At 39.7% G+C, this 26,274-nt stretch overlaps 1 protein-coding gene across 3 annotated transcripts in view; it reads right to left on the minus strand.

Moving 5' to 3' along the window:
- Window positions 1–26,274, minus strand: part of NTRK2 (neurotrophic receptor tyrosine kinase 2) — a 203,105-nt gene that overhangs the window by 52,823 nt on the left and 124,008 nt on the right. For 2 of the 3 annotated variants that reach the window (XM_050329716.1, XM_050329715.1), the window contains one exon: window positions 3,197–3,327. In XM_050329716.1, coding sequence (XP_050185673.1) covers window positions 3,197–3,327 — 131 coding nt within the window. Of the gene's footprint in view, window positions 1–3,196; window positions 3,328–14,495; window positions 18,271–26,274 lie in introns of those variants that run through there. The other variant, XM_050329717.1, reaches the window with a different exon arrangement.

Genomic DNA, 26,274 nt, shown 5'->3' on the forward strand with positions numbered 1-26,274 from the left:
AGGACTTGGTATCGAAACTCTCATGACATATGACCTTTCTACTGTTTCAGCCTTCCCCTATGAAATCATTGCTACTGCTCCCCAACACCACACAAAAGCTGAGTGGTATGTGTGCTCAAGAAATAAAGGGGTGGTTTTCCGCCTTCTTGGAAATGAAGATCCAAAAATTTGGAAACCTTTGGTTTTCCTGTGAGGGTGCCATGGAAATATTCTTGATCTCATCCACATAGCAATCTGCTAGCTGAGCTCTACCCTTGAGCAGAACAGGGTGAATCCCCCTCCAACCTCCCAAGGGAGTCAGAGGCAGCTGCTAACCTGTGCCTTGTCAGTCAGCCTCACCTCTAGCTCTGGACAGGTGCGAGGCACTTAAGCGCGAGGCTGTGCCTGGGGATCCAACCCTATGAGTAGACAGCACTGAGCCCAGGCCTGAACAACCACAGTGGCACCGCAAAATGCCCCTCAAGGAAAGAGTGACTTTTCCTTCCTCCACCTTCTGTTCTCTGAAAGTGCCTGCATCAAACAGTGTGCTGAAATGATGTGGTAACTCACATGAGGGAAAGCTAGTACAATGCCCATGCTCACAGGGTTTGTCCCACGGCAAACATTTCTAAACACTCTGTGCTGCCCTCAAAAAGACTAAACTAATCAAAACTAATTTAAACAAATTGTCTTTCTCCTCTCCCAAGGAGCAAAAGCTCAAGCTCTTTGTGTTGTTTATGCTAAGTCTGATTTTGTCTTCCTAGATTTTTCTGGGCCTCTTAGCTACTAAATAATTTGCCGCAGCAATGTCAGCATTTTGGATACCAGCTGGTTGAAAAGAAGGCACAAAGATGTTGAATTATAAGGAGGGATGCTGAGGGCCAGGCATGAACCTTAGAGTTGTCCAGCAACTGGCAGACACAGGCAGCCACAAGGGACCACCAGCATCCACCATGCAAGTGAGACTGTGCCTCCTTGCTGCTGAAATCCCCTTAGTACTATCTCTTACTCCTCACCAAGTACATATTCCACTGGTCTTAACAAATCTATGTCATGGTCATGGGTGTGTTCTGGTTCTGCTCATGAGGCTGCAGCTCTCTAAAGCCCTTGCTGTGTGTCAGGAGGAGCTGCCTGCTGGCGGCATTGAAGCCTGCTCCTCTAAGACTAAAACTGAGACACTGTCAAACGCTGTGCTCAGCAGTGGGGTCCAGACAGAGTCCTCTGGATAGCTGTCTGCACTCCAGTTAGGTCCCATCCCTTGACCTCCACTGTGACTGAAGGATACTTGTGATCTATGTTGCTACCACAGGAAAAGACAGAAGTGTTAGGCAATTAACCCCTCTTACATGACGATCAATCTAGTAGCTCAGTTCACCAAAAAATTTGCTCTTTGACAGCAGCCAGAGTCATGTCTTTAAGAGCCAGTGGCAGAAACATAAAATGGGCATAACCTGTCCCCAGAGATGATTCTTCTCACAGCTGCCTGCAACATGCTTATTAAGGACACTACAAAGAGTGCATTTGGTAAGAAAAAAAAAAAAAAGAAAAGAAAAAAAAGAAAAAAAAAGAAGGTATGACAACTTGTCCAGAAAACTGACAAATTTCTCATCTAAATCCATGGAGACACCTCTACCTTTAAAGGCTGAATGTTCTTCCTTTTGAACTATGCAGAGAGAAAGTGCAGTGCAGCACCGAATAGCAGGAGTGCTAGGCTCCATTCAGTCAGGACTTTGAAGTGGAGCAAGTGAACCGAAATACCTTTATTTTGCTATCAAGGAGTTCCCTAAAGCGATAGAGGAAAGGCAATTTCCACTGTAGCTTCACCAAAATACAATAGAAAATTCATTCAGATCTAGTTTTGCCATCTCCTATCTCTTGCTTTCGCCTGTCTATGTTATATCCCTTCAGGGCTTAATTTTTTCTCAAGAGTCAGTGTGATCGAACAACTCCCAAGTATCATAAAGATTGTAACCCTGGCAAACCCAAAAACATGTTATTTTTGACGGAGCACTCTATAGGTCTTTTCTCCTTTCATGTTCTCTCACTGTCAGGTCCAAAACTCTACTTCTTGTTACCAAATGAAAAAATATGATCTACTCTATTTCTTTTACTGTATGGTTTCATTCATGTACCCATCACTGCCTAACTGTGACTGGTCAGATAAAATTAATTTTCTGATCTCTAGGCACAGCCCAAATTCGAAACATCTATTCCATCTGCATTTAATGAGATACTTCAAATGCTGGACACCTTGCTCAAGTTTTGGCAGAACACTACAGATGGAGATAAGAGATTGTTTCCAGGGAAACTCTGCAAATTTTGAGAGAGTAGCTTCACTGATATTGTTTTCTAGCTACATCCTTAGCTGAGATCAACAGCCAATCTGAGATCTTGAATTTTAGGGGGATGAAAAGACTTCATGCAGTGAAACAGGCTTGGTCTCCAAGCTCTGAGATCAATCTGGAAATCTTTTTAATCCTTGGTAGATTCCCAACATAGCAGGTACTCTTTGCCCTTTAGAAGAATAAAAAAAATCTCTTCCCACCACTCCCCCCCGGCAAGAAATGGAAAATCCAAAGATGTTTTCATTCATTTTCCTCATCCTTTGGACTTTGAGATCACTGATTGGAGCTGTATATAATCAAGAATCACTCCTCCAGATATGACATATGATGACTGTTGGATTTCCATACTGCCAGTGTTTAACAGTATGTGACAATACCATCCACAAATTTGTTTTAATATTCCTGGCAGCTATATTAATGACAATTACCCTCAGATAATTTCAGCTGCAGACCTGAAGAATGTCAGAGTCCTGAAAAACAAGGGCGTTCTTTGCCTAGAAATTATCCACAACACCTATTCACTTAGCTAGTAATAGATTACTTTTTTAGATACATAACGCATATGCTACTTGTATTTTTAATGACCTAGACATTCCTTTTCACTAATTGTACTCTACATAGATCATAGAAGATTTTACCCCCTTGTGACACAATCTGTTTTTCTCTTTTCCATATGAGATACAGGTCTCGTTTTATAATCCACAGCAAAATCAAACACTGCATTCTCTTAACACTCAGTTAGCCTTGTGAACTTCTCCACATGTATCAGAACAGTTACACTGTATTACGGAATAGGCAAACATGATAAATTACAAATAAAACCGCATTAGTTGCAACCATGAATTAGTAATGGAAACCCTAGATTCTTTTACCTTCACTGCCACCAAGATCTTGCTCTGCTCAGGACACAGGTTATAGCATTCTGCCAGAAAGACTTTCCCAAAGGCTCCTTCTCCCAGTTCTCTTTTGAGAACAATATTGTGGCGCTTGATATGATGCACAACTGTGAAAAGAAGACAAAACGGAAGTCAGAAAGGAATCGCAAGGCCAGGATGGGACGGAGTCCGTGCTTACAGCCACATGGAGACAAGCTTGCCTGTAAAGTAGGATGCATACTGTGGAAAGAATCAAAGTGCCCATGTGCCATTCATTAGTGCTTTGTGCAAAAAGACTAAGCTTATATATTAATAGTTGAAGGGTAGCACATTTGCTGGATAAGAAGACATGGAACTCAGAGTCACCTGGGAAAAGGCCAGTTATCATCATGTTAGGAGGACTGCTGCAGAGCACACATGTGAGGCAATGCTGCTGTTTTTAAAATACATTAAGACAATTAACTAGAAAACAAAGCAAACCTTTCTCACACCTCTTCTAATTTTGTACCTTTAACAATAACAGAACACTCTCATCCAAAGCCAAAAAGTTTTAAAATTAAGCTAATCCAAGAACACCAAATATGCCCTCTCTTAACTAAATGCAACTTAATACTCTGATTTACTTACCACTTGTTCAACTGCTTTCCTTCTCAGTGCTAATATATGGTTACAATAAGATAAATTTTATTCTTGCAAACATGATCTACAGTATTACTTTGAAGTAAAAGAAAAGATGGACACAGGTTTTAGTCCACATAGTGGACAGAAACTTCACTGAAGTCCTTGAGGTTTTCAATTTATTATACATTCCCCTTTCAGCAAAAGTTTACATTAAAACCTTTAATATTTAAGAGACTGTGCTAAATTTTGTAGAATACATTATCAGTTTGCAAAGTTCAAGCTCAGTAAAGCAGCTCTACGGGTGGTTTAGCTGGGTTAGCCAACTGGACGGACAGCTTGTGTTGCTGAATCTGTACAAAACAGAGAGGATCCACTCATGAATTTAACCTCAGTGCACTTAGCTGCCTTTGCAAACACTGAAATTAACCCCTGCCTTGAAATGGCCCATTTGCAACTTAAATCCTAAACACAGTGAATTAAATTGGGGTGCACAGACATCACGCTAGCTTCTGCCAGGGTTTGAATCTCGCCTTGACTGCTTAACTGCAGGACTTAACCCTGTCAATAATTTAGGATTTATGCAGATGCAGCCCAACTGCTGTCGCCATATTTGGGCACACATCTGTTCCAAAGCGGGTGATCACCTATACAAATAACACCTCGCCTCCATGACTAAAAGACGAAAAATGGAGTGCTGATGATAACTGCACTGGGGAGAAATGCCACAGCCTATTCCCATTCCTATCACCAGCATTTGCAGAGAAGGACCACTGCCCACAAGAGAAAAATATGTGTGTCCCACACCCTAAGCCTACAGAAACATAAAACAAATGCACCGCACATAAATACACTTTGTATCCACATGCTTGCACACGAGGGGAACCTGGTGCTGGAGTGAGCTCGGAAAGCAAGAGATCCATTAGGAGTGTGCTAGGTGGGCAGCACACCCGAGGAGCCGAACTCCACCAGACCCATCTGGCACCTGCCAGAAACCCCCTATCAGCATGCAATCTGGCCCTCCGTAGCCTTTGCATAGTGTGAGGAAAGCTGAATTCTCCCCACAGCACACCAGACTCACCAGGGCTCGCTGCCGTCCCCGCAGCTGGTGGCTGCAGGGTGGAGCATTGCCAGCTTCTTCATTAGTAGCCAGGTACACATGAAATAAGACTTCATGATACCTATGTTTTTCACTTCTGTCAAACACTTGTCTAGCATAAGCTTAAGTTTTGCCATGGAGATGCATTTATATGGGTATGCTTTGTTTGGCCAGCTACCCTAGCAGCTCCCCTGCATTCAGCAGGAATTTGTCTTCTATGTTCATTTCCTCCTCAGTACTGGTTTTGCAAGTAAAGCCCAAAATGCAGTCAGAACAAGATAGGTCAGAACCAAAACACACCTTTTTTCCCCACAGACACGAGTTCACCAGTATCTTTTGCCTCTGCTAATACTGGTCACAACGCAGACCAGCAGGACTGCTGTCCTGGCGTGCCACCTTGGGCTCTGCAGTGTGGCATACCTTGTGACCTGAGCTTTAAAAATAATTGCTACTGTAATAAGTAGTAGTAGTTAAATTTACTCATCAAATTAGTAATAGTAGCTTACTCATTAAACTGTAGTGCATGTTAGATTCTTATATATATATGTCATTATAATCACTGTTCTATTACGGGTAAGAAACTGTAAATTGTAGAATGGTTCATTAATCTATCAGCATTGTAAGCTGAAAAAGCATGAAGTTTGCAGTTCTAAACCTAGAAAGACAAACCATTGTGCCTTGTTAAGTAAATATTTTTGTTTCTTATTTTTCTAAAAAGCTTATTGTCTCACAACACGCATAAAGTAACCAAAGAAAGGACAAGGATTGAAACGATACAGAATATCCAAGATGGACATCTAGAGATGCCTGCACACTACACCTCAAGGTCTAAGGACTAATTAAAACTATGGACAGGAAAGCACCTGGCAACCAAAACAACGGACTTGCAAAGAAACCAACCAGAACCAGACCTGCAAACTCAGATCCAATAGAAGGAGAACAAGTAACTATGGGAGGGGAACTGATAAGGGAATAGAAGTTACTGTTTTTGCCTACTGCACTTGCGCACCGTGAGTGGAGCAGGACACTCCCTGGCCGCCCAGCAGGCTGTTTTGCTTATTTGCATTTTCTATAAATCTTCAATAAATTTTTATTACTATATTTCAACTCAGTTTCATTTTACTTATAACACTACTAAATGAGTGCTAGTCCCTATCCTCTGAAAAACTTGTCATCCAACCCTGCCTCTTGGGGAATTCTCTTACCCTCTGCTTTGCCAGTACTGCCAGAAGAACGCCTCTCTTCCTTTCCCAGAAAGAAAAGTCCAGTTCCATGTTACCAGTATCACCATCTTAAAAAGTACACAGATGCTAGAGACAGGAAATGGGGCTGAGAATCTGTCCTACTGGCATCAGTAGGAAAATTCCAGCAAAAGCAGTTTTTTACTTGGTTTTCTCCACAGCTGCCAAAGACTCAGCAATGAACAAAGTCTGAATTTTGTGCGGGCCCTCTCCATTTTGAGCCCATCCTACCCCAGTGTTGGCCCTAGCAGTACAAAGCTCCTGGAGGACTTCACAAACAATAGAGCAAAAATAAATTAAAAACATATCCAATACTTCTCTGCAGTACTCTTACAGCTGCTGTTAAATACTCTTATATAAACCAAGCATTTGAATGAACAATCCCTCCATAAACCACACTGTCAAAACTGAGACACAGAAAGGTGCAGAAGTCTGCACAGAATGCATTTGTAACTTGTTATGTTCTGTCCACTCCTGTAACCTTTCTGAGCTGCATTGCGTAACTAAACAAATAAAAAACTGACAGTAAATATGACTAAATGGGCAGAGATTAAATGTAAGAACAATGTAAGTAAACCAAACACATAAGGTGTGATGGGTATATGAGCTAAGGAAAAAAATCAACTTAGCAAACTCGGGGCCCCAGCCATAATGACACCATCTTCAGTGGGAGGATACTGCAGCAGCAGACGCACTGGGAAATTCAGGTCAAAATCTGATTTCATTTAGTATCAGGATAAAGCAAAATCTCTCTGCTGAAATTCAAAAGATTATCCCGGATTTACACTGAAGAAACAAAGCAGAACTTGGCTAAAGAGATGGAATAAACAAAGAAGTCATCTCATGACATTGTGTCATAGACAAACATAAACAAACATTCAAATGGCAGCTATATATTTTCCTCCTTTTGATTCTAAATGGCAATTGCACTTGACCTGCTATTTGTACTTTTAAGAGTATATCATCTCTGGTTTAAAATCTTGACTGATTACTGCAAAAATACGTTCTATTAAGCTAAAAGCTGAGTTAAAACACTTCAGAGAGAAATGAAATACAGAATATGAAGCAAGACAACAAATTAAAGAAGGGTAAATGCTGAAAATGTGGTGTTAAATAATAACCACATAGCTGTACCCTTACTAGCAGGCAGCTCCCACAGATGGCTACAGGGAGCCAGAAGGCAACAGGGAGCATACTGCAGAAAGTCTCTCCTCTCATCTCAAGGTCTCAGAGACATCCCACCAACAGAGTTGGACTTCTAGGTATTTCACTCACTAGCAAACATGATGTCACACTGGAGATGATGCATCAGCCTTATCCTGCAAAACATATCTGCAGGCACAGGACTGCACTTCCCAGGTAACCTACCTTTGATGATGAAGCTGAACAGAGAGGGTCACACCACATTCTTGAATGGGTCCCAGCAGAACAGGCAACTCAGGATCACCCCACCACATTGAAATCACTGAGTTGGATGTGACTGAATCCAGCCATGGACAGTAGGATACTTAGTATATAAATTATTAACATCTTTCTGCCCATAATGAAAAAATTCAATGTCACAGAGTAAAAGTGTTTCTCCCTGGTCACAAACAATAGGTCTTAATATTTTACCACCACATGTGACCATTACACCACCTAAGTTAACCTTCTACAGTGTACAGAGCATAGTATTGAGCTAAATGACTTGTGCTTAGCAGAAGACTGCCTCCAGAAAGTGACTGTGCCAGTCTTGATTTTAAAGTCTGAACTATCCACTTGTTTTAATGTGCAATTATTTTCATTGCTAATAAAAATGCATGCCTTTTTCTTTGTCTCTTAATCATTAACTTGTCTGGCTTGCACCTCCCTCGCTTGGGCTCCAGGAGACTTTCTCTGATATTTTAGCAGCTTTTTAAGATCTGGTATTAAATACACATAATCAACACTCTTCTTGGAGAGGCAAAGAGACAGAAGTCCATCCCTCCTCCCAGGAAAACATCCTCTCCATTTGTTTTTATTACTTTTCTCTGGAATATTTTCAACAACCCTTTAAAATAATTTGTTTCCACTTGTTTTTCCTAACTGGAAGGCACATTCTTTAATCACTCTCCACAAGGTTGTGATAAAAACATAAAATCAGCTCCCTGTATCTCTGCACATCCATAGATTATGCTAGTCCTTTTAAGGCTGTGTTTCCTAAAGAGCACAAAAATTACACAGCTATGTGGTAAGCATGACAGTGTCTCATCTAGAACACCTCATCCAATTACAACATCATAAGTGCTGTAAGTTTCAAATGTGTTCCCATATGCCTCATGAGAACAGCAGAGAAGATTTACAGAGAGGCTGAAACACAGTCTCACTGGTTGATGGACACTAAGAGCCACAGCAGACAGGCACCATTATCACCGCTCAGTGAACTACCAACACTAAAAAATCCTGTTGTGTTGCATGCCCACTTAAATCATCTGCTGAGTCTGCTTTTGAGAATACTGTCCAAAATTTTGCTGGCAGTACACATGTGGAACAGTGCTGATGAAATCTGTTGTGCCAGAACTCTGAGAAGAGAATGGACCTTCAAGATGCCAAGCAAACAGGCAGGGTAATGTTATAAATGTATGCATAGCTGCGTAAGAAAAAAGTAGTCATAGGAAAGACTCAGCTTATGATGTGACATGATGCCACAGAAAGACATTTTGCAAGTTTCTTAATTTCTTTTTCCACTATTTCTATTGCAATTGTGAAGACTCAACTATTTCTAAGTTCATGCTAGAAAAAACAAGTGTAAATGGCCAAGTGATTGTTTAGATAGAATTCCAAATTTGTACTGCATACCTCATTCACATAAAAGGGGGATGTAATTTCTGATGGAATCCCATAGAAGAAGGATACAAAACCACTGTGAACAGCAAAGAACAAGTCTAGACTGATGGCCATCTGGTTATGCAATAACAGCACCACTACAAGCTACCGGTAGTTTCTACAAGCTATTGCCAGAATAGAAATTTTGGCACATTGAAGTACCTACTCTCTAACAAGGCAACAAAAGCAATTAATAACGCCTTTTTTTTTCTTTTTTTTTCCCCCCAAGTAACCTTTTATAACCTTTTAACCTGTCAGCCTTGCCTGGGCCCAGAAATAGGCCTGCTCAGTTGCATATTTCTGATTATTTGAAGTATTTATCACATACAACATTCATTACTTATTATTCTCTATACATTTTTGTGTAGTGCTATTGTTGTTTAATTTTTACAATACAGCAGCAACAAATACTCATGCAAGACTGGTCCCCAGCTGTTGTAAGTACAAACAAATAAACAAATGTTTACATGTTCTCCCCCAGTACTCTACTCTAAATGAAAGGTACTGGTACAGGCTATAGCAAACTGAGTATGGAGGATCCAGAATGAGCCCAGAAAGGCACTTGGGCCTTGCCACATTACCTGTGCAAATACAGCTTCAAAACATTTTGTTTTGTTTCTTTAAAAAAAAAAACAACTTAATTCAGCTGTTGTAAAACAGTTATCCTTGAGTGGTCATCAGTGATTTGTCAGGTTTTTCACAGGCATCAGACTCTAAGTGGACCTTAAGGAGATATTTAGCGGCCAAATTGAATAGGAAGTGATCTTCCAGGAAGAACTAAAGGCATTTATGCAAGGCAAACCAGTGACTATTACAGGAATGGCATAATTCCCAGGCACTCACTTCCTACTTGTCTGGAGATACATCTGATGAAAAATCAAATAAATCTGTGATTGTTGCAGCTTAACCTTTCAGTTGCTTCTTTTACAACTTAAATCATCACAGGATCTATACTTTAAACCCCAGAATTTCTATCTTTCTGGGTTAGAATTAGCCTTCCTTTTTGTAACACACTGCTGCAGTTCCTTGAAAGATGACCATCCCTCTCCCACCTGCCCACAGCAGCAGGGGCACCATAGCTCTTACCCATTGTAAGCTCATTTTGCTATAGCTGGCATGGCTCTTCTCACTTGGCTGAAACTCAAGTGTTTGGTGTCTTTTGGGGTTAACAACTGATTTTTGGTGAGGCCTTTGATTTTTCTCTTTTTTTTACTGTAATTGATTTGGTTTAGTTGGCCAACAGTCTCTCAGCTTGGCTACAGATAGACATAAGGCCATACTTGGTTAGACCCATACACACACAAAGAAACAGTACTTAAGAATAAATTACAATAACAACGCTGTCATTGTTTTCAATGCATGAGCCTTATGAGCTAAATTCACCCTTCAGGAAAAAAAATAATAATTAAGTCAACAGTTTACCCATATATAAATTTGCCATTGCATGTAGCAATAATATTAATATAATAAATAATGGGTCCTAGGGACCAGAGAGACACCACTTGCATACTAAAACTAAGGTACACAAGGCTTTCAAGCTTTAGCAACCTAAAAATGATCGTTTACATGCTAAAACAATTGGGATATATCAGAATAGCTAGATTTGGCCCTCTATTTTCAGAATAAGTAGCAGATATTAATCAATCTGCATTTCTCTTTCTATGCTGCTTCCAGCCTACTCAAAGCTTTACAGCAGGTAAAGGTAAAAGCAGGTACAGGTAAATCTGCTTTAAGCAGAAAGCTGTATTTGAATTTTGGCAAAACACTGCCTTTGCAGATATGTATGCACTTAATTGGTAAATGCCAATCTTAATTCACTTCTTCCAAACGATTAATGATTGAACAACTTACAGGCTATTGTGTGTGTGAGTTGCTGTATAAAACTCTGATGGTATTATTTTATGGTGGCAAATCTGGTCCATCTTCCATGTCTAACTGGAGACTATGATCTCACCACCAACACCCTTCTCTTAGTTCAGATGATGAACTGCATGATACTAACCTTTAGAGATCTTTGCTATAGAAACAGAAGTACTTGGCAAAGGATGGGGGAGTACCATGTAGCATGTCTCATATAATACACACTTCCAGAGGGGGAAGGGCTAATAAACATACTGTCTTCAGAATATTAACTCTTTTCTATCTCTGTTTTCAGAAATATACACAGCCTGAAAAGCATCCCAGGACATCAGTCTGAGAAGCAGGACCTGAAAGAAACTTACATTCAGAGACTGAGCCATATTCAAGCCTGGTAGAAGTGGGTATAAAGGTGAAATTCAAAGAAGATTGCTCTGGTTTTGATGTACTTTTCTCTTCTTTGCTTTTTCTCTTCTAATTTTAAATGGAAAAGGAAATAATTATGTACCTCAACACGAGGAAGGGTTTACTGGTGGCCTTTCAAAAGGAAATATGAAAAGTAAATGGAGCTTTCAAGCCTGTGAAGGAATAAACCATATGCTTGGCTGACAGTCCCAAATTCTATCCCCTTATATAAAACTTAAGCACGTATCAAATCTTTACCTTTTGCTGAACTATTTTACTGAAAGATAGCACAGCATCTGATCAGCCATGTTAGATGGCTAGGTCTGCCCTGTTGCAGCTCATTATGCATAGAAAGAAAAGGGAACATTAGAGAAAACATCACAGGAACATGACAGAACTCAGTTTTTTATAAATCACTTCTGAGCATATTATTTACCCTTTTCCTAATCTTTTTTTTTTCCCCTTTACAGTTCTATCAGGCTGCAGTACACTGTGCAGCTTTCTGTGAGGAAAGCAGAATCTTATGCATTTTTTATTTTATAGTTTGTTTTCTTTGGGCTGAGGTAAACTCCTAAGCAGAAGGTTAAGTCTCTTCCTGCTTCCTTAACTGCATACAGTCAAGGTTTTGCTTCTACATGGTTATTTGCTCTTATGATTCTGTGTGTACCACTTCCTTTCCTGGGTTTTGCCATAAGTGCCCTTTAAACACCGAGAAAAGTTTTGGGTTTGGCTATCTCTGAGGAGGACCTAAAAATGACACATAAAAGCATTGGACGTTTCAAACAAACAAAATATGAAACTTTCCTCACCCTTTGATTGGATCCCCGCATTATTCCCTGAAAAACAAAATCAACAGGCAGAAGGGAGAACAAGTCTCAAGTCTTCCTATGCACTGACAAGGAAAGAACCTCAGTTCGCCCTCTGTCCTCTGGGAACACAGAAGGGGTTAGCACTAACAATTATACTGTGTCCCACAGTCCCACGTGACAGGAGAGATGACCAAAAGATTATAAAAGGTGAACAAACCTGAAAAAGCAGCTACTCCCTTTTACAGACTTGCTCTCCTTCAGCCTTCTTCCATGGTGAGGCACTTGTTCTGCTTTTGTTCCACTGACAGACTGGCAAACCTGTCTGCTAGGGCATGCCTTATGTCCCTATTGGCCATTTCCCCCTTGGCCTCTGCTACTGTTTCAGAATTCCAATGTTATGATGCAGCTGGCAGCATATGAGTGCAAGGCACACCCAGAAAACTCATCTTTACCACTGGGCTGTGATAGATATCTACAGCAGCCACAATGCAGTCAAAAGATTATTGCACTGTACGAGCTTCAAACAGAAGACCTGCAAGTTCTTACTTATAGGTCAACCAAATGAAGTCATGAAGGGTTTGCAAAACTGAATGTGTTGAGGCTTTTTTAGGATTAGATCCTCAAAAATTGCAAAGCAAAGATGACTTTTGTTCTGTCTTGTTGCAAATGCACCGAGAAAAAAAATCTTTCTCTGTTTCCACGTGAACGTTACACATGCGTAACTTTTCAAGTCTGAAAAAAATCTGCTTACTACAGACCACACATTCCTTCCTCTGGTGACCTGGTTCTTCTGTCCTCCAAACTACTAATACCATAAAGTGTATGTTTATACAACATACATTATTCCATTTGTAAAGGTCATGAGGTTTCTACAGTCTGAGTGACTTCTCATCATTTTTCAAGGTCTGACAACCTCCTCAAATCCTAGGGAAGGATGCAAATGAGACTGTGCCATGCTCCTTGCATTGAGCTTTGCTTATGCAAACAGTGGTGCTCCTACTTGAAACTGCTCCCTAAATTACACTAAACTATAGCCCAGCCAGATTTGAGAATACTTAAAATGCGTATTTAATAGCAGCAAGGTGGGTGCCTATTCTAATTGTCCTGATAGAAAATCCAGCCTGCCCCATGATATATAGAGAAAAGCTGTGACTTGTCAGTGGGAACAGGAGGACTTCACAGGTAATTTCTCTTGCAAAAGAAAAGTCATGTATTTTCTCTTCCCTCTTGGATTTGCATGTTATTTTCACGTAACACGAAAGCTAACACATCTAACTAACAGATTTAGCAAAGAATATGAGAAATCTCCTTCCACTCACTTGAGCTCTGGATTGTGTTATCTGTCAGCTGAAATTATGTTTCTCTACATTTCAAACAAATGAAGAGGAGTAGGCTTTCTTTGCTAAAAAAAGTTTGGTGAAGGAGCAAAAGTCTCCACTATGTACAGCCCTTTGCAACTGGTCTGCACGACATGCAGCCCAGGGCCACTTGCCCTTTAGCAGACCAAAGGCAATGCCATACCCTGTCTGCCTCCATGGCTATGGACAGTGTGGCATCAGTCCCTCAGGCTGCACGTAGACAGTCTGTCAAATGGAGGTACGTTTAAAGTAGCATCAGAGAGTGCCTTGGTTCCACCGAGGAAAACAAACCCATACATCTGTTTCGCAGAAAAGTTTCATTCAGATATATGTTTAAATAAAGGCTTTGTAAATTCTCAATTAATCCCCTCCCATATATCAATAAAGCTTTATTTTAGAGAAAAAGAATGAACATAGATACATTAATCAAGTTAACTATACAGTATGTTGGCATCTAATGAAAAAGAAAGACCTGTACTCCTTTAGGATAACAACAGCCTCCCACAGGGTCCAGTGTGATAATGGATTGTCAACCCCCGGTACCAATAATGACAAACAACAACAAATAGTATTTTTTAAAGCTGTGGCCCATGACGAAGTTTAGGACAAGTTCTCTGCCAGTATGCTTTCACTACCTAAAAGCATCTTGATTTTGACTTGATAATTACAGCGTGTTGAGCCAAGCAGTTGTCACTAAGGAACAGGAGCTGCCCAAATGAAGCAAAATGCATAGAAGTTTACTGATTTATCACACAATAATGAACCCAGCTACAGTTTTTTGAGGCATGGAACTGAAAAACAGAAAGGGGGGGGGGAGGGAATGAGGAAAGAGAGGAAGAAAGAGCTTTGAACATTTTGTTCCAGTCAGTTTCCAAGAATGAAGAAAACACCAGGCATGATTCAATCAAAGGATGCCCTCCCACAGTCCCTCTGTTGCTGCAGAAGTGGCCACTGGGCAGATACCCGAGACATGTATTTCTCAAAGCACACAGACCCAATCTTTGCTGAGGCATGAACTCTTGCTGATGGCAACACACATACATAGAAGGGCAAACAAGAAGAACAGCAGAAATGGCTGAATGAACTTTATTCAGAATCTGACATACGATGTCAGTATAATGAATGTGACCTAAAGAAGAGTGTTACACTCATAAGCAGACTGAGTTGGCAGCTTTGACCAATTAGAACCAGTTAATTTTATGTTGATAGCTAGTACACATATATGATATTCTGTAAAAGCTTAACAGCTGTCACCATAAATTACAGTTCTCTTTCTCCCCTGTGCTCCTCGTATTTGGGAAGTACTTTCAGTTGAATCTTCTTTAATACTTGTTGCAGACTGAAATTAATGCAAATGTAATTCTGACAGTCTCTGCAAGACACCAAAAATGCATGGAGAAGAAAAGTTTTTTCTCACCTAGCATCTCTATGACTGTTGCTCTTAAAAACCAAAAGTGTTTTGTTCCAACTACTGTACACCATGATATTTACAGCAACTGTAGTCTGCACAGAACTAAAATAGGCAAAATGAAGAGTTTTTCTCCCCTTCCTTCTGAAGTTCAAGTTCTCTCCCAGAGCAATAAATACCAGTTGCCTACATGGTCATGTACTTGGGAAACATTTTGAGCAGCAGTAACCAACACAAACAGCTGCTACATTTATTGAACTGAATGGCAGATGACCTGTTGTGCTTATCAGTAACTTACTGATATTAATATTAATTAATATTAAATATTAAAAGGAAATATTAAAAATTGCCATAATTTTTATTGTTACCAATGGAACAGCTGGATTTTTCTCTGAAGTTGCTAGAACTGACAGGTGCAGCTAAGGAAATGGGTGTTGTCCTTTGATATGCACCCGGTACGCACTTAGCTAAAACACTGAGATACAAAAAGCATTATTAACCCTACAGACAAGACGTTACCATGGTACATTAACAGACCACTTTACAAGCAGTGTTTATTAACTGCTGCCACCAGCAAGAGGGCAAGTACAGACCTGCTTTTAGGAGAGACCTGTCTGAAGTCTGTTGTGAAGCTAGAGGGATACTTTGCCTTTTGGTAGTCCAAAGTGCACATAGTGGCCCTCAAGCAGTTTCCAGGACTCTATATTTCTAGCCTGTCTTTCTGGTCACAATGTTAAATAGAAGAGGAAGGGTCAGAGGCTAACATAATTATTTATAAAGAATGTCAGTATTTGCTGGGTAGTTTTTCCAATGTTTTCCCATGTACAACTGTCAACTGACTTATAGGTCAGTGGGTTGTTTTCACCATTGCTTGTCACATTTATTCTTCCCTTGTAACATTTTCTTCAGTAAGAGAACTGTAATTCAGCCACATGTTCCAAGAATATAACAGGCTCTAACTGCAAAAATAACCAGTACTGATTTGCATTTTTCCTTACAGAGAAACTACATAGAGGCAACATTATTTGCTTCTGAAACCTAGACACGCACACATAGATTAAAAGGTATTTGTCATCAGCGCTTTGGCAAACAACCCTTACAAGCTTCTGGCGAGTGAATCCCTTTATGACTGTTTCCCCTACCTAGAAAATAAGGCTAGAAATGCTTATCTAGATGCTTCATAATAGTTGTGAGGATTCTTTAAAAATATTAATTACTTTCATTTGAACAGAGTCACAAAGTTATAAAGTGTAAGTGACGTATTCGACAAGGTTCTTATTTGATATATTTTGAAAACAATGGCACAAACTCCTGCTGCCATCACATAATTTCAAAAGCTCAAGTGGAAACTCCTCAGATATGGATTTGGCTGCAATAAACACTTCCTTGTAATTTTACAGATTCTGGCCTCCTTAAAGTGTATTATAACACACTCAAAAATAGAATATAGTGTAATCTTGTATGTCATGAAAGTAATCCTCACTCACAGAATGTGAGCTGGGAAAGTGAGTGGAGTTCTAGATTAACAGTCACAAAGAGAAACTGCTAAAAAAGCAGTTAAGAAACCCACAGTATCCCCTAACTGGAGACACAGACATATACAGAAAAAAGACTTGCCATGAACAAAAGAAAACATGAGGTCTGCTGCTACTAAGTGCCCTCATTCCTTGGTTGTTCCAGTCTGTATGTTGCCAGTTTACAGTATTTTATGTACTGCCCTGCATAAAAATAAACAGGACCTCAGGGATTAACATACCACAACCAACACTTCAAAACTACTTGCAGTAGCTCCCTTTCCACACCTTCATAAATGTAAACAAATAAAGATTTTTGAAAGGGAGCTAATGGAATCATTTGCCTTCATATTGTGCCAAGTAGGCATTCCAAATGCCTACTTGTTGTGGAAACTGGAGAAAATGGTAAATTGGATCCTAATAAGGGCTATTCTAGCTAAGCATCCAAAGAATGTCATCAGGAAAGATCCCTTCTTGATACTATTTTAAAAGTTTTTTTGTTCGCAATTAACCAAGTTGAAAGCTAGGACAGCATCTAGCAGCAAGTGGTTTGAAAACCTGCATTATCCCTGCTAATGTACAAAAAGTACTGTGCTTTCACATATAGACCTTGCTGGAAGCCCTAGCTAAGGACAGTCACAGTTAGCTGTGACAACTCCTGCTCCAGTACAGTGCTTTTAGGTCAAGTTCAGCTCTGCAGGATTCCGACATAACTTTCCCAAAGCAGTGACAGACTTGTCACTGACACTGAGGAAAACCTGAAACAACAAATCTCACAGAAAAAAAGGACACCTTGCTCAGAAATACCTCAGATACTGGACAGGTTGAGTTTGAACAAAAAGACAGTACATAACACAGAAAATATGCTGCAACTCTCCACCTAGTAACTCGAATCTGCAGATATATATATGGACAGAGAACGATGATCCACACTGGAGTTTACTGAGAAGAAACACAGGGAAGAAATAAAATATGGGCTGTATGAACTCTGAAAAAAAAGTGAAAAGGAAGATGACTAAACTGCTCCAGTTGAAAAGAAAAGGAATCTCCAGACCTCAGTTGATTAGTACTGCTAATTAGATTTCCACGTTTTCTCACTTAAGCATTTTAGGTCCTGTTAATTTAGAATTTCTTCATTCTGAATAGCTGTTTACAGCTGATCAGGAGCAAGACAAACATCTGCCCTGCAAAGACTTCCCTTAAAGATTTTATGCAATATTTTAAATAAATACTGTGCCTAATACAGCAAGACTTTGTCCATACCCAAGCCAGTGACCCAAGCCACTGGTCTCCGCACAGTGATTTTCCTTCTGTTACAGTAGACAATCATATCTGGGATATATTTAGAAAAAAAGACAGAAACTTTTGCTAGCTTCTATATCACTACTTCTTAGTGACTCAACTTTATTTTAATGCCACATATTGCACAGCTGCCAGCCTGTTGGAAATATTTCTGCATCCTATTTAGTTAGTTATCCTACAATTTCAGAAGCTTGTGATCTCTTATGGAAGTTTGCAGATGTAGTCCCCTTGCCCTCCCCAGCTATAGCATGACAATGCATGCCAGCACATAGGCTCTGGCAGACTTTGGAGATGGATGTGGAGAGGTTACACAATTTTGCAATAAATTCATTATGATCAAGCAGCACCAGTTAAAGCAATCACTCTCCTGGCCAAAGAAATAAGTGAGGAAATGAAAAACAAAAAACCCAAGTCTTCGCTTTTCTGATGTCCTGTTGCATCAAAGCACAGGTTGCAACAAGCTGAGAAAGTGTTATGTGCTTCAACGTCTTTTTCAGTTGCTATGGTACAGTTTCTTATGGAAAATTCCTTGTTCTGCGTGATGTTTTTCCTGCCTCATTTGGGATGGCAGAACCGTTCCTTGTGTCACCTGAGAAACCGGGCTGTCAGTTTCCACCTATTGGTGAGAAAGAAACTCATCAGCAGCAGAACTCAATGGAAAATTCCTCGGTATGAAGTTTCTGCGCTGGAGGCCAATATGACACAGGGGAGCAAGGATGGATGGATGGGCCAGGGGATGAGGGTGCCACACAGGAGATCTGGCTTCCACCTCAGGGCCAGCCACAGATTTCCTGTGTGATCTGGGACAACGGATTTAATTCCTGGGACTCCCTGCTCATACAGGCAGGACAACCAAGCATCCTTTCCCCATTCTTCACCCCATGTGTGAAGCCCCAGGTCTGTAACCTGCCCACAGGATAACCAAGTAGCTCCAGGTTACAGGAGTTGGGCCATAGTCCAAAAGCTCTTCAGGCAGGGGTTATTTGCAGATGCACAGTCCCCCCAGTGCTTTGCACAGAGGTCTTGTTTGGACCTCAGGGCTCCAAAGTAAGGGACAAAAGTAATAATAAACAATTTCATTGTTCACTGTTGTTAAGGAAAAGTATCAACATAGGCAAGGAGGAAAAATTCCAACTTTACTGTACAGCCAAGCAGGAAAAAAAGTTTAGTTTTTGGAGGAGATCTGCAATCTACTTTCTGCATAGATAATACTGAAAATTGCCAGAAACATGACATAAGAATGGTACTATAGCATCACACTAGTGACACAGGGCAATCAGGGATAAGGGGAATTTCTTTAATGGATTAGTTGGAAGTAATTAGATTTTAATGTGACATTTTTTCCTGCTGCAATGTTTGCCCTTCCAATCAAAAAATAATTAGATTCTACCACTTTTCACTTCTGATTCATGACAAAAACAAAGCATGGTTAAAAACTAAAAAAAAGGCGTTAACATTTTAATGCAGTTGGATACCTACGGTACTTCAGAATGCCGAAATTCCCATGGGCTCCCTATGGTGGTGAGAAGAGCTTTTGACCTCTCTGAGGAAATGGGTTTTGAAAATAATAAATGTATAAGTGCTTGAAAAGGAACTTCTTTAGTAATGTCTGTCATGAGAATGAAGAGCATTCAAAATGTGACAAAGCAACTGAATTCCACAGGACAAATTTTCTGGTGGTGCCAAAATTTAAAGCTCCATTGACTTCAGTGGAGTTTCACCCTTTAATCCAAGAAGGTTTGGACTTGTTGGATATCACTTGCAGTAACATACAATCCCTTTTGTGTTTTAGAGTCCCTTCCCTTACCACATAAGTTCAAGAAGAAAATTAATGGAAACAAGTAAAGGAACAAAAGAATATAAACTAATATTAATTGAACACCAGTCAGGACATTAAAAATTTTGATTCCAACAGCACTACTTTCAGCATAAAGCCAGTCAAAAATTTCACTGAGAAACATTAATGACATAAAATAAAATTTCAAAGATTTGGCAGCAGAAAAATGTTGTTTTTTAGTTATGTTTTCGGCTTCCTAAAACAATGAATAAAATTTAACATTCCAAAGTGAAAAAATCCTTCCCCTCTCCCCCAGAAAAAACCACATGAAAAAACTCTTGCCCAGAATTTTGAAATATTTTCCCAGGTGAATATTTAAAAAGAAATAATTTTAAAAATATGAAATTATTTAAATTTTACTGAATATGCACATTTTTTCCATTTCAACATTTCAAGCTGAAACTTGAAACAAAATTTAACCAAGTGCCCTCTGCTTTCACTTCAATTTTAAAACTGAAAATAATAGGAGGAAAACTCCATTTTTGAACAGTTTTACTTCTGTGAATTCACCTACTACCCTGAAGCTCTGGAGGGGGAGGAGTTGTACTGAAGTTGGAATACTTCATTAAGGGCTACATTATCCTGGCTGTACAAAGTGGTAAAGGCAGTAGATGAGGTTGCCAGTCTCACACAGAAGCCTGTGCAGGATGCCTGCACATCAGCACATTGCTTCACTGATCATTTTCTTCATTCTTAACCAGAAGCTACCAAATTTGACTCCCAGTAAACTTATCCAGTAAAAATCATATGCAAGTCAAAGGGATACTGAGAATGGAAGCTAAAAGTCAGCTTTAAGCACAGCAGGGTTTTAAGCAACGTTTAATGAATTTATAGAAGTTTGAACCAAAATCTGAGATCTGAGTACAACTTACTTCTGACAAACTTTACTTCCTCATCTGAATTCTGTGAGTTAAAAGCAATTGCTCTGAAAATCTCTCCCAGAGTGAGTAAATGACAAATATCAAAGAAGGATTCTGCAATTTAATTGCTGTGCTACTGAAAATACTCGTCTATGTACAAATCCTTTGGAACAGCAGAAGTTTTGCATACAGCTGTATTTGTGTGTTAGAACAATCTGGATTATGATGGGCCATCTCATCTTCAGTAAGGTTGGTGTTGTTGTATTAATATTCCTGATACAAAGAAAATCTGAAGAATAGCTCCTCTGTTTTTCAGCAACTAAAGCAAATCATGATATCTCTTAAATACCCAATCCCTTTGATAATCACAAGCACCCTAATAATCTTTGTCCTTTTATCTCCAGGAGCACAAGTAACAGCTGGTGTCTGGAGGTAGGGGTCATGGACAGATACAGAAATAAACAGTGACCCAGAAGAGGTTTTTGTTCTGTCTTGTACTCTATTGATCCTTTCACACTCCCAAAGATCTGAGGCATTTTATAATTATGACCATAATGAAATGCTATCATGGATTTAAGATCTCCCTCCTGAACATCTGAAGAAGCAATAATCATCAGTTTAAAAGCTATAAAACCAAACCAACAAATGGTTAAAGCCACAGATAAAAGGCCCTGTCGTGTCAACCTCTAGTTCTGTTCACTGGGGTTGGACAGGAGTGTGGGTAAAATTCCCTTCCCAACAAGACATCCTGGCTGTCAGTATGAAATGTAGGAAAAAGAGAAAACTTGTCAAACATATCAGACTAGTGAAAGGCAATTAGAAAAAGCCTAAATCAAACACTGCTGCTTTTAACACGTCAGGTAATGTATTAAATGCAAAGCCTATGAGCCTAAACCCTTTTGCTCTCTGAATCCTACTCCTGAAGTCAGCAAGGACAAAACCTATGCAGTGACCTCAATAACTTGAAGTCGAGCAGTACAGCTGCAAAATATGGCTTCATCAGAGTAAACTGCCAACAGGCCTACCCTTTTGTCTTTCTTGTCTTTTATTTCCTTCTTCCGCCTCCACCCTCTCCTTCCTTCTCATTGTTTGTGAGAAGAAGATTTACACACATCACAGTCTCACACTTCTTACTGGAGGTCTCTCTGGTTATTGCTTAGGTACATACAAGATGCAGGTTTTTGTATCTTCCTACTAGTTTCCAATTGTCTGAGCGGGATTTAGCAGTTTTATCTTTATAATATTTGTTCAGTTTTGTTCCATCTAATGATTATGTCTCAGAGTTTATATTCTTGATGCCAGTGTCACCCTTCACATGCTTGCTGGCCTAAACAGCACTTAAAGATAAGAATTTTTTCTCCGTGTTTACAACATATGAGGTAGCAAAGCCTGAGGACATATATCAAATTCTGCCCATACAGAGGAGCTGCCTGTTAAAGGTAATAAGTAAAATGTTAAAGAGTTTGCATTGCCTTTTCTTTGTTCCGTAATCTTGCTATAAGAGAGTATCACATCAAGATATACTTCATTATTTTTTGCATTCATGTAGAGGGTGCATTTCATAAGTCTTTACATTATTTTTCCCTGATGTTTTGCTCCACCACTTTTCACTGGGTTAAGGAGGAAGGGAGAAGAAAATTTTTTCTACTGTGAATCAAACTATCACCTTCTGGAGATCCGACTGAGTACTAGCTGCTCAGAAGTTTAATTTTATTTACTGTCATCCTACAGCTTGCACAACTTAACCACATTCACCAAGAACCTCAATAATTCAAGTGCATCAGAATGCAGAAATGCTTAGCTTGCACAGCATTAAATGGCTCATTAGTTTACTTAAAAGCAACAACCCAAAAGCTAATTCCAAATACAAAGAAAACAGTACTTGCTGGGTTTGGCTCAAATATGTTCAAATAGGCTTTGATCTATGACCTTCTTAGCCTGATTACCCAGAGAGTTAACATACCATGCAAAACTCCCCAAGTCCAGCTCAGAACTGACACAGCCTCTCAGAAAGCAGCATAGGGAATAAGGGTCAGCTTGTGATCGTGGAGAGTTTATATCCTAGCTTGTAAACTAGTATTTCCTTTTCTTATGAGAGTGTGAAGATCTAAGAAAGATTTAAACTCAAGACAGCATATCCATTTAAATAATTGCCTTTCTTTGTTAAAAATGAAAACTCATCTCCTGAGATGCTTTAGCTAATGAAGAGTGTGGATTTTAACATGTATGCTTGTATATAGTAGACCCACAGAGAAATGCCACAGAAAGCATAACAAAATGTTTCTTAAAGGCTTTTACAGACATTTAGATGGAACAACTGGTCTGATGAGGCCAAGAGCTCACTGTGGGTGGGCACAGCCTTTTCTATATGATGAAGAATAAATATTGCACACTCAAGCAGAGACGCCATCCCAAGATTAGACATAAAAATAAAAATAAAATTCAAGTATTTCTCTGTACACTTTCTCTCCATTATTATGAAAAACACACTACGCTTTTCTGTGCTTCTCCAATAGAAAGTGCACTCCATGTTTCTGTGTACATATTCAGTCAATAAACAGATGCTGCAGAGTTGAGATGGCAAAGCTGTCTACTGCAGGAGCAGTAAACACCTGTGTGCTTTATTCTATCTTGAAGACAACCTATCATACAGTCAAGAAAATTTACCAGTTCAAAATAAATCTCTTACCAGTTTGTTTAATGTTGCCATTTACCACAGTCCTGTTTGAGATGTTGAGGCCAAACTCAAAAATACAGAGATCAAGAGACAGGAAAGACTTGTGGGTTAAAATTAGAAATCAGTTTTGAACTGGGCCTCTAGAGGAAAACTATCACTGCAAAGAAAAGATGAAACTACTCTTGTCTTTCCTATTTGGTCAAAAGCTGGACAAGATGATCGTGGAGGTCTTTTCCAACCTTACTGAGCCTGTGATTCTATAATTCCTAAAAGATATTTTATTTTGGCACTGTGTTTATTCCTCACTGTGGTGAAATTTCAGGGTTCTCTAAAATGCTGCCAAAGCAGCAAAAAGCGGCAAAAATTTGTAAACCTTAAGTGCAATACAACATTGTGGTAAATGTGGGAAACCATTTCCAGCAAGGAAACGTGCTGCATCAGAATGCATAATGCAAAAGACTTCAACGAGTTGGGAAATAGTCATCTTTTGTCTTCTGAAAAAAAAAAAAAAAAAAAAAAAGGCTAAGATAAAAAAGAAATATGGTCTCCGAGGACTGTGTGAATTTAAGTCTTAAATCTGTGCTCCTCTACCACATCTTCAGCACAAGAACTGGGATTTACTGTGCTGAAACCACACCTCACTGAAAACATGCACCTGATCTCTCCTCTCGGGGTTGGGCTCAAGACTGAAAGGTTGAGTTGATAATAGTTGACAAAAACCCCCATGGTTGAGTTAAGCACAGAGATCTTGAGCTTCACATCTGATGCCTGCTGGCTGTGGCAGCTGGAGGAGTCCAGCCCATGAATCCACCCTCTGCAATGGTGGCTAGAGAATTGATACAACTTGAAGCCAAAGGCAGTTTACACCTGTAGTAAGCTATGGGCTGCAGGAGTTGAAGGACAACAAACTTGCCTCTGCCCTTCCCCTGCAACAGAGAGGTTGGAAGCAGTCCCTTCTCCAGGTGCACTGTGAAAGCTGTGGGTGTACCAAAGGTTCACCTCCACTATTCCACTGGGTGCAGGACACCAATGCACCACTGCACATCATGACCTGCCAGGACAGATAAGCCTCAGCTCTTTGCTGCAGTGGCTGGGGATGAGCTGTGAGCTTTTGAACTTCTGATCCCTCTTCTCCTCTGCTCTCCCTGTCCTGGAGGTTTTGGTAAGTGGAGGATATAAATATGTTGCTGTTGATGTCAGGGAAGGTGCTATATACCATTCAGGGAATATCTGATCATTTATTAGACAGGGTTAGTATTTACAAAAGGACATCAATATGTCACTGAGCGAAAACCAACCTTTATGTGTTAGAAGACCTGAAAGAAATACACACCTTTAGGCTTACTGGATACTTATTTAAAGAAAAGTTTCTAATAGCTATTGACACTCTAAGGTAAAGAGTTACTATTGTGATCCACTGTAGCAATTTGTCCACTCCAGAACTGAGCAGATTTGAAGCCTTTTCCTGGACCCTATGCAACTATGGACTTTGTTTCAACAGTTTCCAGCAATCAGGTTTCAAGAGGCATTTAGGTAGTTAAGGTGAAGCCATGATTTACTGTAATTTCACAAAGTACTAAGCTGACTAAGACTCTGAATTTTATTGACCAGACTTTACACTTCAAAGCTGTTTAGGGCTATTTGGAAAACTAGTTACTTCATTTTATTTACTGCTGGAATGCCCTTTCATGGGCCTAGCCAACATCTGAGAATGGAATTTAGATTCCCCAAATGCAAAAACTACGACAAAAAAAATTCCCCAGAGTATTAATTATATAGAGATATGCTGCAATTCAGAGAAATAGGCAATAATTGGTATGCATACACCACATATTTTTACTAAATGCAAATAACACCCCCATGCAATACATCTTCAGTTTAATTGTTTTATTGCCCCCCAAAGCTACTGGACAAATCGTTACCAGAGGTACTGCACAACTTTTCATCCACAGACCTTCAACAATTTCACACCTTGTTGCAGGGTCTGGACTTAGGTTATTTGACACGTAATTTTCCCCTACAGGAGTTTCATACTTCGATCACAGTGAAAACCTCTCAATCTGCAAATTATTGTCTTCAATTCTTATGGGCATTGATGGGTTAGAAATAAGACCAAGCCAGTGTCCACCTCATACCAGATCTGTATGCCTCATAATTCAATCCAAAGTCTGACCTTTGAAGATCAATAACCCATCCTCTGTGGAATGTCCTGCTCAATCACAAGCTGAGAAATTCACACCAACTCTCACTGCCAAGTACTACTGAGTTCAAGAGCTGCCTGTTTCTCTTCCTGCCCCTCAGTCATCATCCCACAATGCAGAGGTCCCATCAGCATCCTTAACTGAGAAAGCAGACGATAATAAAAATTGCTTTCACTTCTGCGCAACAAAGCAGAAAAAAACTAGCTTAAGAAAAAGTGACAAAGGGAGGGCTCTAAAAAATTATCATAAAATACATTTCAGATGTTGAGGTTTTATTTCTACTACTTAATGATGGAAAAGTATTCCTGGAATTGTCTACTGATGTAATTGTAGTTTTTATACAAGTCAGAAATGCTGAGCTCAGTTATTTTATTATACAGAATATATGTCTAAACTAAAATGGGCATATTAATTAAACATCTTCCAGTGAGAAAAAAATTACCTTAGAATTTTTCCCCAACAGATGCTGCAAAACATGAAAGCCTGTTAAGAGGTTAATTAACAAGCTAATGCTGAAAAAAAAAACATTTGAAGAACATTACAGAGTATTTAATAATATTACCAACTGTGTTACTTTTATCTATGACAACATTTTAAAGGTCTGTTAGGTTCCACTTACTGCTGGTCTACCCCATGCTTGTAAAACACATGCAGCTCAATCTGAGACAATGAGGAGCTCCCCAGAAAAATCCTATGAAACCCAAACATAATTAGACCTTATGAACCTCGTGGCATTTTTGCTGGGAAAGGTTCCTCAAGGCAGATGATAATCAAGATGCACAGGCCACAGAATAACAAAAAGTTTTGGGAGATCAACCAGCAAAAGCAGCTGATACACACTTCTGGGAAGGAGCACAAGCTTTCTGCATCCCTGCCCTCAGAGCCACCACCATTGGGATGCAGTGGGGAAAGCAGCTCTCTCACAGAATCTGACAGCCAGCACACAAATGATGTAGTAAAGGGAGGGACAAGACAGAGCAGGTGAACTCCTGCTGGGTGTGTGGACTGCCTTGCAAGTCACCCCCATTCGTATACAGAAACACAA

Source organism: Myiozetetes cayanensis, unplaced genomic scaffold (genome assembly GCF_022539395.1).
Source record: "Myiozetetes cayanensis isolate MyiCay16 unplaced genomic scaffold, myiCay2020 scf4, whole genome shotgun sequence".
In the NCBI taxonomy this organism is placed as follows: Eukaryota; Metazoa; Chordata; class Aves; order Passeriformes; family Tyrannidae; genus Myiozetetes; species Myiozetetes cayanensis.